Source organism: Micromesistius poutassou, assembly GCF_964030765.1.
Source record: "Micromesistius poutassou genome assembly, chromosome: 20".
Taxonomy (NCBI): domain Eukaryota; kingdom Metazoa; phylum Chordata; class Actinopteri; order Gadiformes; family Gadidae; genus Micromesistius; species Micromesistius poutassou.
In genome coordinates, this window is record NC_140290.1 from 11,942,695 (window position 1) to 11,955,595 (window position 12,901).

At 44.4% G+C, this 12,901-nt stretch overlaps 1 protein-coding gene across 1 annotated transcript; it reads left to right on the top strand.

The window, feature by feature from the left end:
- Positions 1-2,076: 2,076 nt before the first annotated feature.
- On the top strand, positions 2,077-11,737 carry LOC311365360 (uncharacterized protein; the record flags this gene model as incomplete). The annotated part of the gene is made up of 4 exons (XM_084484868.1): positions 2,077-2,216; positions 9,488-9,617; positions 10,932-11,375; positions 11,540-11,737. The coding sequence occupies 4 exons, from the start codon at positions 2,077-2,079 to the stop codon at positions 11,735-11,737; spliced, it is 912 nt and encodes a 303-aa protein (XP_084340994.1).
- Between the last annotated feature and the right edge of the window lie 1,164 nt (positions 11,738-12,901).

Genomic DNA, 12,901 nt, shown 5'->3' on the forward strand with positions numbered 1-12,901 from the left:
TCAATGGAACCCACCAGGGAGGGTGAGGAGGAGAAAGGTTAGTGTATTGCGTACCTGTGTCTGTACCTCTGGGCGATTGTGTGTGTGAGTGAGTGGGTGTGGAGCGGGGGGGGGATGTTGACCTGGTTTGACCTCTCCCCAGTGGCCCTGTAATGAAAAGCTGTCTCTCATCGAAACAGAAAGTCTGTGACCCCAATATCGTTCAAACTTCTAATGCTAGAGACAGCTGGCCCCCCTGGTCGTATCACACAAGCACACAGACACACAAAAACACGGTTTGCACATGGACACACACACACACACACACACACACACACATGCACATAAACATGCATGTGGACTCTCTCTCTCACACACATACACACACACACACACACACACACACACACACACACACACACACACACACACACACACACACACACACACACACACACACACACCCATGGACGTGCATGTGGACACATACACACACACAAACATTAACAAAAACATTTACAGTCATTTACAAAACAGGAAATGATCAAGTTGATTGTTCTGTTCTCTATTTGTCAAAGAGCTCATAATCCTTTTTTTTATTTATAGCCCTTATAGTGCAGACTATTCATTATAACTTAAAGGAGTGCTTCAGAGAACAAATGTCGCATTTGATTTGTTTACGACAAATCAATACATGACAGAGGCCACAGGTACAAACAGCAAGAAAAGATAATATGAGCATAAAACTTCACAACCCGATAAAAACTGTGTTTGAGTTTGTTGACAAGAGAGATATATATAGAGAGAGAATTTACAGTGTGTCAGTTCCAGTGTGTAAAGTACAAAAACAACGCTGTGAACAGAAACTATGCTCACCGGGGACTAGGGAGGCCAACAAAGTAACACTTGCTCTCTTGTGAAATAGATATTGGTGTGAGGAAAGAAAACAACAAAAACAGTGTGAGAATGTGTTGGTGAACATGGGTTTGACCGGGTGATGTGTCCAGTGTGATTAGCCAGTAGAACAACATCACTCGTCATATGTGTACACACATACGTCTCCTTTTATCCCATATACCAATTAGAATTCAATGTCCCCGGGAAGAATTCAATGTCCCAGACATTAAACACCCCCCCCCCCCCCCACCTCCACGCACGCACGTACGCACGCACGCACGCACAGTCATGTACAATTTCACAATGTAATCTCCCTGATATCCACCATCTTATCTCCATGATTTCAACCGTACTCTCCTCATGATCACCATCGTGCCTCCATTTTTCCACAATCTTCCCCCCTACCCGTTATCTTCACTGTCCTCTCCCACTCTATCCTACCCTCTTCCCGCCACCAGTTCTCCCATCATCTCTCATCTTCTCTCAGTAATTTGTCCTGTCTTTTCCCTGTGATTTCCACCATCTTCTCCCCTGCTCTCCCCGGGTTGGTTTGCTGCCGGCTCTGGGGCTGGATCCCCCCTGTATTCTGTCACTCAGCCATCTGAGCAGGCAGCCTGGGTGAGCTGCTCCCATCAAAGTGTGCTGTATGCCTTGGGCGAGCAGCTTGCTCCGCTCTCTGTGATTTGATTTCTGTCTTTATGTAGACCCCCTTCTTCCCCCACGCAGACACACAAATGCGCGCACGCACACACACACACGCACGCACGCACACACACACACACACGTACATACACACACACACACACACACACAGATATACTCTCACACACACACACACACACACAGATATACTCACACACATACACACAGACACACACACACACACACACACACCTTTTTTCCAGATCCATCTGGGTCCCCTGATCAAAGAGAAGTGGAGCACGGTGCTTGGAGGACATATCTGATTACTAGAGCCTCGGGCAAGCCAACCTGGTCCAGTTCAGCCCTCCCACACACACACATACACAGGCACTCACACACACACACAGGCTCACAAACACACACACACACACACACAGGCTCACCTACACACACACACACACACACACACACACACACAATCCATAAGCAGTCCTGCAGGAGAGCTCTGTGTCGGAGTAGCTTTAGCACATCAGCAGCGAGTTGTCCGCATACGAAACGATGGATGTCTCGGGCCGGTGTGCGGTGGGCGAGGTGGGGGGTGGACAGACACAGGGTTCTAAAGGCTTTGGAAAACGGCCGGCTAAATTGACACTCATGGGTCTTCTGAGGCCTCCCGCCTTCCATCCTTTCGTTTCACCGTATCCGAGGTGTTCACTGGCCTGTCCCCACATTCTGTGAAACAGGAGAGCAATATATCAGAACTGAACGCAGGGATTTTCTATTCCTGCATGATTACCGGGCTACTCAGTGGTGGTTTTATTACTTTCCATCTTGCCCGAGAGAGCACTTTGACCCCTCTTTTCGCCTTATATTATATAATGTGATACTACATTACATTATATGACAGTCTCACCATCTTCGCCGAGCTTATGCCCTCATTCGCAATGTGAAAGAAAGGATGGAAGAAGGAACACTCTGATTAAAAAACGATTTTGACTTTGTATTTCGGCACCCTGTCTGAAAGAATAAACTCTGGGCGGCATCCCGTTAATATTTTGCTCAGGCAATGGAGGAGTGATCATCGTCTGTATGAGAGGTGAATGTCCTCCAGGGTCAATTATCTGGCGCTCACCTGCGTTTGCCAGGGTGAATATTTAAATTAATGCTTTCAATCAATTTTGTAATTCCACAAGGCTTCACCATTGTGCTCCATCTGCTCGGGGTTCAATGAATGACTGCTATGACAATGTCTGTCCGTCTCCATGACAATAAAACACAGCAGACATTTGTTGAATCGAATCGCAAGCATCCCCTATTTTATATTCAGTCACACATTAAATGCAATGGGAACACCCAGTCTTCTGTGTGTGCTGTAGCGATTTTTCGTATTTTTTTATCACCACCTGAGCAGAAATCGACTACCTTCAAGGTAACAAGGGGAGCTTACGTGATGATGAGATAAACACAGATTTATTGCTGGCAACTGTAATTATGAATTCTAGCCCCGAACGGATGGGAACCACAATCCCCTTTGAGCCAACGCATTCTTAGACTGTGTGTGTGTGCTGCCTGTCTGAGCTGATTTTCTAACGTATTTCACTGTATTTCCCTAAATCACTATCAAAGTTTCAAAGACCAAATCCCACATATATTTATTTATTTTCCATCCGGTTATGGGCTTACTAATGAAAAGTCTTCATTGAAATGCATTAAGAACACGCATTAGCAATTGCAGTTTTATGGATCTGTTCGTTAACCTGCGAGGGAAGGGGTCCCTGTCTCGTTTCCAGTGTTATATATATAACCCATAAACATGCAGCCATTTGCACCCCCTAACTCTTCAGTTTATAAGTTTATATTCTGAAGGGAGAGGCTGAAACCTACGCCCTCTAATAATGGAGTGTATATAAAGGCTGCATTGACGTGCACACACACACACACACATGCTCACGCGCACACACACATACACACGCACACACACACACACACACACACACACACATTTGGGAAATGGCTGCTAAGGTGAGATGTAGGCAAAAGGCTTCTTCTTATGTAAAATGTTGTTGAGGCAGATACACAAATAAACCAAGACCAAACTAAGCTGGTTACATGCACAGAAGTGGGTTCTGCTTCCTATCTGGTGCTTACATGTTTGTTAATGTGCATCTACATGAAGAAAAACTGTTTGAAGATTAACAGGATTAACATGATTTCAAAACATACAACTATTCATCAACCTTAAAATAAAACCCACAGGGATTTGGCCAGAGATGCAGACATTAAACATTTAAATGTCAGACATGAACAGTGTGCCCTGATCGACATCAACAAACAACAAGCAAGAAAGAAACAACAAACAAGAAAGGCGCCATTATAAATAATAAGTGGTCGGGAGATTGAGCTCTATTTCAATGTTCAAGTCAATAGAACAAACATTTTCATTCTCAATAATTAAAGTTAATCAGATATAAGTCTGTCTCATTTCCTCCTCGCTAGCACGTTTCAATCTCCAACCCCCTGCCCTGACATTGTGGGAATATTTTCCACTACAGCGACCAAATTTTCAGTTCCATCTCTGCATGCCTCCATCACAAACCAACCAACAACAACTTACTTTGTGATGAATTGGCCACTGGACCTCAAATATCATTTTATACATTTTTCTTTTTCCATCTGCTCACTACATATTTTATCATTGTTTCTCATTTCTGTTCACCGTCTTTTTCTTTACTTACACCTCTCCTGTTGAAAAGCGTTGCACGATCCATGCATTGTGGCTGCAGGGGCCCAGGTGGGGCCGTGAGTGATGGATGTTGTATTGACTACATGCCCAGAGCATCACACAGTGAAGACACATTGAGACTTGATGTATAATAGGCTGTCACGCTGTCAGATGCTAGGTGAGGGGCCTCTATGGGAAAGCCTGTCTCTTTCTTTGTTTTTCCTGCGATATTTAGCGAGTAACCTTTTGCTGCATTGAAAGTTTTCCTTCAATGCATGAAACATACTCAGGTACACACCAACAACAACACACACACACGCTCACTCACAAACACCCAGCGTGACACCATTTTGTTCCAGAATGCGTCCGTCCAAAAAGTTCCTTTTCTGGAACTTTTTTGTTCCAGAAAAGTTCCGTCAATGGCGCCTTTTACAAGGACTATTTACTATTTAGTCGTTAATTATTATATTATTAAAAATATATATAAAAAATGACTCACAGTGAGTTCCGAAAGAGGTTGTCAAGGAGCAGGCAGGCGGAAAGGCATCTTGCTCAAGGACACTGACAAGTAGACTGCTAGCAATGGGCTTCAATCCTGTAACCCTCTGGCTGGGATTCGAGCATGACTGCCCAACCCAACCCCCCCCTCCGAACCTCCCACTAGTCTTTCTACCATTCAATCAATGTGTGATAATTACGTCTATCATAATCGCTAGGATCTTATCCCTCAAACCTCATCCTCATCCTCTTCATCGTCCTGATGGTTGTATTGAATCTGAATGGGAAGCAGGCATGATCAGGTGTGCTGATTCTTTCAGGCTTAGCCCCAGCTCTACCACCGGGGAGCACAGAAGCATCTACGTCTGGTAATTTCATGACTGGTTAACTTTCCTTCTCGCAGGCATCACACACACTGGGTAAACCATCCAGGGTTTGATGCCTGTGTGTGTGTGTGTGTGTGTGTGTGTGTGTGTGGTGTTATGGTAATAGTGGCAGTGGGGGGTCCTCCCACTCACTTTCCCTCTAATATCTGTCAAAGCTGCGGCTGCATTCTCTCTTTTTTTATGTTGTCTTGAGCACTCGCTCGGAGAGCGGAATTCATTTTTTTTTTGATTTTTATTCAAAGACATTTTCTAAAACCGAACTGGCACATGAGCAACATGTTGCTCCCCATGCGTGCGCGCTCTCTCTCTCTCTCGCTCTCTCTCTCTCTCAAACACACTCCCGCGCACACGCACTCAGACACAGACACAGGCACACTCACGCACACAACCAGGACCACCAACCCCGAAAGAAAAACACGCACCTCAGCCTCCCACTTCTTGTCAACTGCAGCCCCCCCGCCCCCCCTGCCCCGCCCCCCTTCCCCAGTCTTTACCAAATGCCTTTTTAATGAAAGCCGCCTCGTCTCATCACTCAGTGTTTAAATGGCTCCTGTGATGCTTCAGGTGCGCACAGAGAAAGGGGAAGATTGAATGCTCTGCACACACACACACACACACACACACACACACACACACACACACACACACACACACACACACACACACACACACACACATAAACCCGCATGCAATTAGCCTGGATTTTCTTGTGCATCTGACACAGTGCGAGGTGCATCAGAGGACGGCGTCAAAGTGTTATTTTTACGAGTTCATCTTGTCGTCAGCGACGATGAGAGGTGATGTGTAGAAAGACGTAGAGGGGGAGTATGCAGAGGAGCTGTGTGAGCTAGCATATGGAGAGGCATGAACTATGCGCTACACATACGCATAATGCATTCAGTAGTGGTCAGAAAATGGAGGATAGCTTGATTGTGGTTCAATGCCAAATGAAGGCACACGCACGAGACATCTCCTTTCCCTTTTCTTTATGCACATCTCATCTTCTTTGTCCTGTCCTGTATATTAGTACTCCTGCCCTGTGTATTACTACTTTCCTGCCACTGTCTTTCTATCCTCTACATCTCCCTATACACTTCCATACCCTCCGCTCTTTGCCGTCTATCTTTTCCTTTTGTTCATTTTCCCTCCTCTCCTCCTCTCCAGACCTTACCTCCACCCCTCCTCTTCTGTTTCATCTCTTCTCAACTCCTGACCCTGGCTTCTTGCCTCCACTCTGCCCCTCTCCTATACCACTAAACTCCCTCCCATGACCCACCTCTCCTCTCCCCTCTTCACTACATCTGTCCTTTCTCCCCCCTCCACTTCCCTCCTTACCTTGCTCCTCTCATCTCCCCGTCTCCTTCCAATTCCTTTCCACTCCTTTCGTCTCCCCTCCCTCCCCCACTGGTCCAATCCCCTGTGCCCCCCATACAATGAGAGACAAAGAGAGGTAGAGCGAGAGAGCAGGAGAGAGAGAGAGAGAGAGAGAGAGAGAGCGGTGGGGAGAGAGATGGTGAGGGCGAGAGAGAAAAAAGAGAAAGATGGAGAGAAAGACAGAGAGAGCACGAGAGAGAGAGAGCACGAGAGAGCGCACGAGAGAGAGCACGAGAGAGAGCGAGAGCGAGAGAGAGAGAGAGAGAGGATTTACAGTGGTGATCCTGACCCCTCCCCCTCACCAAATGGAGGAGGATAATCAGCTTCCCCTCTGATCCGGCCAGAATCACTCCCCACAATTCCCACACCAAGCCATAATCTCAAAGAAAAGAGAGAGAGAGAATAAAGAAAGAAAAATAAAAAGAAAGACGGAGAGAATGGTCTGTTTGCAGCCATTATCCCTGATCCACCTCAACCCCTCATCCAGCAGCTTTTAGATCCCCCCTCCCCATACACACAGACACGCACACACACACACACACACACACACACACACACAGACAGACACACACACCATCATCATCCCCAGCACTGCTGAAGGTCCACCGCATACCCCTGCCCCTCTCTCTCTCTCTTTCTCTCTCTCTCTCTGGAGTGGAGTGGCACAAGACTGTGGACCAAATCAAGGCCTTGAACCAGGCAACCCCACAAGTCACAGCCACAGGTATGGCTTTTCCACAGGGTTATGGATATCAGCACTCATCCAGCAGCAAGGCAGTAGGGGAGTCGCACACACACACACACACACACTGTGACATTTTGGATAAGGGCCCACCTTGGGGGCTTCCAGGCTGTGTGTGTATGTGTGTGTGTGTGTGTGTGTGTGTGTGTGTGTGTGTGTGTGTGTGCGCTGGACTAAGGCACGCCCCAGGGATTAACTAAAGCAATCATCTCTGTTTCAGATAATTGATTACATGTTGGGTTGGAGCATCATCCTATCTAAAATCTGTAGCTAGACGGCCACTTCTCCACTACCGTTTTTTTGTGTGGCCTTTTGTCGAACACACACCCATATTGCATTAACAACACCCCAGAATTGGATCAAATCGCAGCAAATAATTTCACAGAATCATTTACAGAGGCAAACAAAATAAATACATACAAATGGACAAACATGAGTCTCTGGTCTATGTGTGTGTGTGTGTGTGTGTGTGTGTGTGTGTGTGTGTGTGTGTGTGTGTGTGTGTGTGTGTGCATGCGTGCGTGCGTGCGTGTGTGTGTATGCGCGTGTGCTTGTGTGCGCCTACGAAAAAATATGCATCTCCATGGGCATGCCTTAGCGATTCATCCAGGCCCTCAGATTCAGGGGGCCCTAAGGACCCCCTCAGACCGACTTGTCTCCGGCAGAACCTCCGGATCCATTCTGCCTATCATTTATTCACCATCCTACTCAACCACCACTCTGGATAGTTGGAGCAAACAGCACACAGAGGGGATGCATGGGAGGGAGGGAGGGAGGGAGGGAGAGTGTGCGTGTTGCGGAGGGCTAGGGCTGTTTTTCTATTCCGCTCCTTCGAGATCCATTTGTGACGTTGTGGTTGCTGGCCGTGGTGTGTTTCTCTCTGGAGCGTTGTCTTCCAAAAGGATGAGGTTCAGATTGATTTCTTATACTGTCTTTATATCTATATAAATACGCTGCGTTTGATTGTGTGCCGAGCGTTACTGAAACAAAGGAAAGCTCCATTTAGAATGGATTGTGGGTTGAACCTACATAGATAACGATACAGCCTCCCCCACTCCACGCCCCCCCCCCCCACCCACAAAACAACTTACTACGGGCGTGATTTGTTTGAAGTTGAGAGCGCACGCATAATCTGAGACTAGAGCGGGAATCAAAGTACCCGTCTCCTCGCCTTAACGAACGAAAGCAAAGGTGTGTGTGTGCGTGTGTGTGTCTATGACAGAAGTCCTTGAGAGATTCATAAGCAAAGCCTGAGATCGATACCGCCTGGCAAGGTTGTAGCCGTCTACACCACAGAAGAGGTAGTTATCTGTCGGAGAAATACTACAGCCCCTGAAACACTAGCTCCCCGCTGAAAGATGCAGTTGGTCCGCTTGCTTCGGGCTTTAATTTATTATTCCCCTCCATCTTCAACCAGGGTTTCATGATGAGAAATATAAGAGATTTAGTGTTGGTAGTATTTTTTTTTAATATATATATAATCTGGGTTGTACGGTTCACACAACTCACCATTCTGATGCCTGAGAGAACGTCAATTCTAACATAAATGATAGACACCCATGAACACACACACACACACACACACACACACACACACATATAAATACAGTAAAATATGATAAGAACATTTTTATACTGCCATAATTTGCCACAGCTATTGCTCATTAATGAATAAAGCCAATCAAGCTATTCAGTAGGTTAGCTCCATTATGGAACGTCAAGGATCCACTCTGTTCAATTACAATTCTCTTCCAGAATCGCAATCGAAACGCAGCACTCGGTTGATTGCATCATCATTTTCTTCTCCTTTATTCCAGTTCCACAATGTAGGAGCGAGTAGTGAACGGTCGCAGGACACGACCGTTTGAACGATCACACTGGAGAAAGAAAAAAAACAAGGAGTTAATGGGGACGCTGGCGGCATTGAAAGAGTGGAGAGAAAGGACTGTAATTCAGTATCCATCATGTCATTAGCAGAGCCCGTGACAGACCCAATGACTGCGACTCACGAGCCAAACGTCCAACTTCCCTCTTGATAGTCCTTATTCCCCTTCTCCAGGGGGAAAAGTTAGTTGCATTTTCAAGAAGAAATTAAAAAAAAAACTTTTGAAAGACGTTCGATATTTTCTTTTCCCTTCTTTTTTTTTCCCTTTTGTGCTCGAGCTGAGATCTGGAAGAAAGCAAGGAAGAAAAAAAATCAATCTCTTCTCCCTAGTTCCCTGTTTTTCCAATGTCCTTCTTTTCTAGTTTGCTTCATACGCGGGTTAGAAGTTACGATCTTGACACAGAGATGTTTGACGCTTCCTCACAGAGGCCGTCTCCTCTGTGCTACTATGCCGGCCTTGGACTCCGCGTTCTCGTCGATAATAGTTCCACGGTGGGTCATGTGCATGCTTACGTCGAGCTAAGACACAGCTTGATGCCTATGTGCTTCCTTATAGTAGGAATTAGTGTTTGGAATAACGCCGTTTAAAATAACGCTGTTAGGTAATGGCGTTATTTTTTCAGTAACAGGGTAATCTAACTAATTACTTTGTCCGTCGTTACAATGCCGTTATCGTTACTGAACGTTAAATGCGTTGCGTTACTATGAATTGATTGAATAAACTGCGTAATCCGAACGCACCCCTGGCTCCATACACAAACTGCTAGTGAGGAGACCGGGTGGTTTAACAACGAGATAAGCGATTATGATTGGCTAAGGCAGAGTCATGTTTCATGGTAGCCAATCTGAGCCAGTGTTTTTACACACAAGCTAGGCCACGCGCACCACACACACCAAACTGCTTCCAAGAAGCAGCAGAGATGGCGAGTCTGGACTCCGAGCAATGTGATGGAAAGTTAGCATTTTCAAACTGGAGATACAAGCACTACTTCCAATTAATTGAGGTGAAAGGCAAAAACGTACATGTAAAGTGTACATTATGTCCGGGAGGGAAGACTTTATCGACATCCGTTGTGATCAACTCAAATTTAATGAAACATCTCACAACAACCCACGTGTCTACAAAGCTAGTGGCCAAAAACACTGATACCGCTAACACAGATGATAGCTCATCATCCACTAGCAAAGAAGGACACAGAGCAAAGCCCAAGCAGCAAAAGCTAGATTTTTCTGCCTCACAACAAAAACCTGCTATGACACATGCTGAAGTCATCCGTATAATAGGCAGGTATGTGGTTAAAAATATGTTGCCGTTATCGACGGTGGAGGATGATTCATTCCAAGCCATTATTGCTAAAATACCTAAGAAAGGAGGGGCCTGTACACCATGCACAAAGACGTTTGCTAAATACCTAGATGTTGATTACACCAAAATGAACACAGAGCTTAAAAAGAGTTTTGAAGGATTGGACTTTTTGTCTACAACTGCAGATATTTGGACTGCGCACAACCGCAGTTACCTCGGCGTGACCGCCCACTGGATAGATCCACGCAGCCTAGAGCGAAAGAAAGCAGCCTTGGCCTGCAGACGATTCAAGGGCCGTCATACGCATGACCACATTGCTACTGAACTGGACAATATCCACTCATCTGGTATTTCTAACAAAATCACAGCTACTGTCACAGACCAGCCCGTTCAGGGTGATGATAATGACTCTGGGGAGGATAATGGTGATGTGACTTTTGTCGACCTTCATGATGCCTTACAAGACATGGATGTGGATGAGGATGTGGAAGAGGATGTAGTGGCTACTCTCAAGGCCAGACATAAAATCTGTATACAGAAGTGCTACCTCAAAATGCACTGCTTTGTGGAATAAGGCTAGCCGTTCCACAGTGGCTGCAAAGACCGTAGATGAAGTCCTTGAAAGGAAGCTCCTTGTCCCAAGTACGACCAGATGGAACTCCTTTCATGATGCCGTTGCTCGTGTCTGTGAATTCCCAATCGCCAAGCTGAACACCATCTCCTACAATTTTGGGTTGAAGGCCATTACAGATCGGGAGTACCAGTTCCTCAGAGAATACTGCACAGTGATGAAGCCACTAACAGTAGCCCTCGACATTCTTCAGGGCGAAGACAACTGTTTCTATGGCACACTCCTACCCACACTGGAGACATTGATCTCCAAGACCCTGGACTTGAAGAGTGGCCTGCAAATCCTTGGTGACCTTCCAGAGGCTGTTGTCAAGGTAAGAGCTAGTATTTCTTCAAATGCATTAACTACATTGTCCCATACACAAATTATGTATTAATTATGAAATCAAAATAAAATGAAACGTATATCTCTTAGTGTATAATAATAATAATAATAATAATAATGTAATGTGTAATGCTGTGTGGACGGACATGCTGTGTGATGGACATTCTTAACGGATTCCCACTAATAAAGAACATTTCACTGAAATACAATGCAGCCACTCCATCCAGTGCCCCAGTAGAGAGACTATTTAGCCTGGGGAAGCTGGTCTTCACCCCAAAGAGGAACAGGCTGTCTGACAAGAGGTTTGAAATGCTGCTACTTCTTAGATACAATCAGTGGTTTGAAGGGTAGGATGGTTAGGCTACATGGGTTAGCCGGATACATGAATAGATGAGCGTTTTGGAAGGAATGTATGGATGGGTAGATGAATATCTAGGAGCTTGAGTTCAATCTTTAAAAGCACTCCATGTTGTTAAACTGTTTACTTTTTTAATGAAGAAAATACTTGAAATACAGTTCCAGCCAGATTTGTCTCAGGTTGTGAGAGTTTGATTTATTTAGTTACTGCAAACACACTTTATATTGTTTAACTGTTTACTTTTGAAGAAAATACTTGAAGTACAGAATGTCTACCAGACCAGTTGTCTGAGATTGTGAGTTTGATTTATTTAATTTAGACTACAGAGTTAAACACTCTTTATGTTGTTTAAATGTTGACTTTTGTTGTGAACAAAATACTTGTAAGTACAGGTTGTTTACTTGATCAGTTGTCTCAAGTTGTGAGAGTTTGATTTATTTAATTTGCTACAGTTACTGTAAACACACTTTATATTTTTAAACTGTTTACTTTTGAAGAAAATACTTAAAGAAAGAAAGTCTACCTGACCAGTTGTCTGAGATTGGGAGTTTGATTTATTTAATTAAGACTACAGAGTTAAACACACGATTTGTTGTTTAAATGTTTACTTTTGTTGAGAACAAAATACTTGAAGTGCAGGATAAACCTCTTGCTGTCTGTTGATGTGCAATAAATATTGACGGTTATGTACAAGTACCTATCTGCTCTACTCATTTCAACTGACTGAAAATCCAAATTCTTTGACATACAGCAACTTTTTTTTTTTTACAGTAATGCAAATAGTTACTATCCATGGTAACTAGTCACTTTTATTATAAAGTAATTCAGTTACTAACTCAGTTTTAGGGTTAGTGGTTTTTTTAGGGTTAGGGTTACTAACTCACTTTTTGGAACATGTAGTGAGTACTTATAACTAATTACTTTTTTAAAGTAACGTTCCCAACACTGGTAGGAATACAATGGAATTTGTGGCTTTACTAAAAATGATTCATTATTCATTACTCATTATTATAACATATTGAAAAATGTTTTGCCATACTATGTAAATATTACTATTATTACTTATTTACAATATCTACAAATTGAACAGATATACTATTCCACTCAGCGTTACATACATTTTAAAGTGCTTCTTTAAAGATTTCACAGATGTTCAT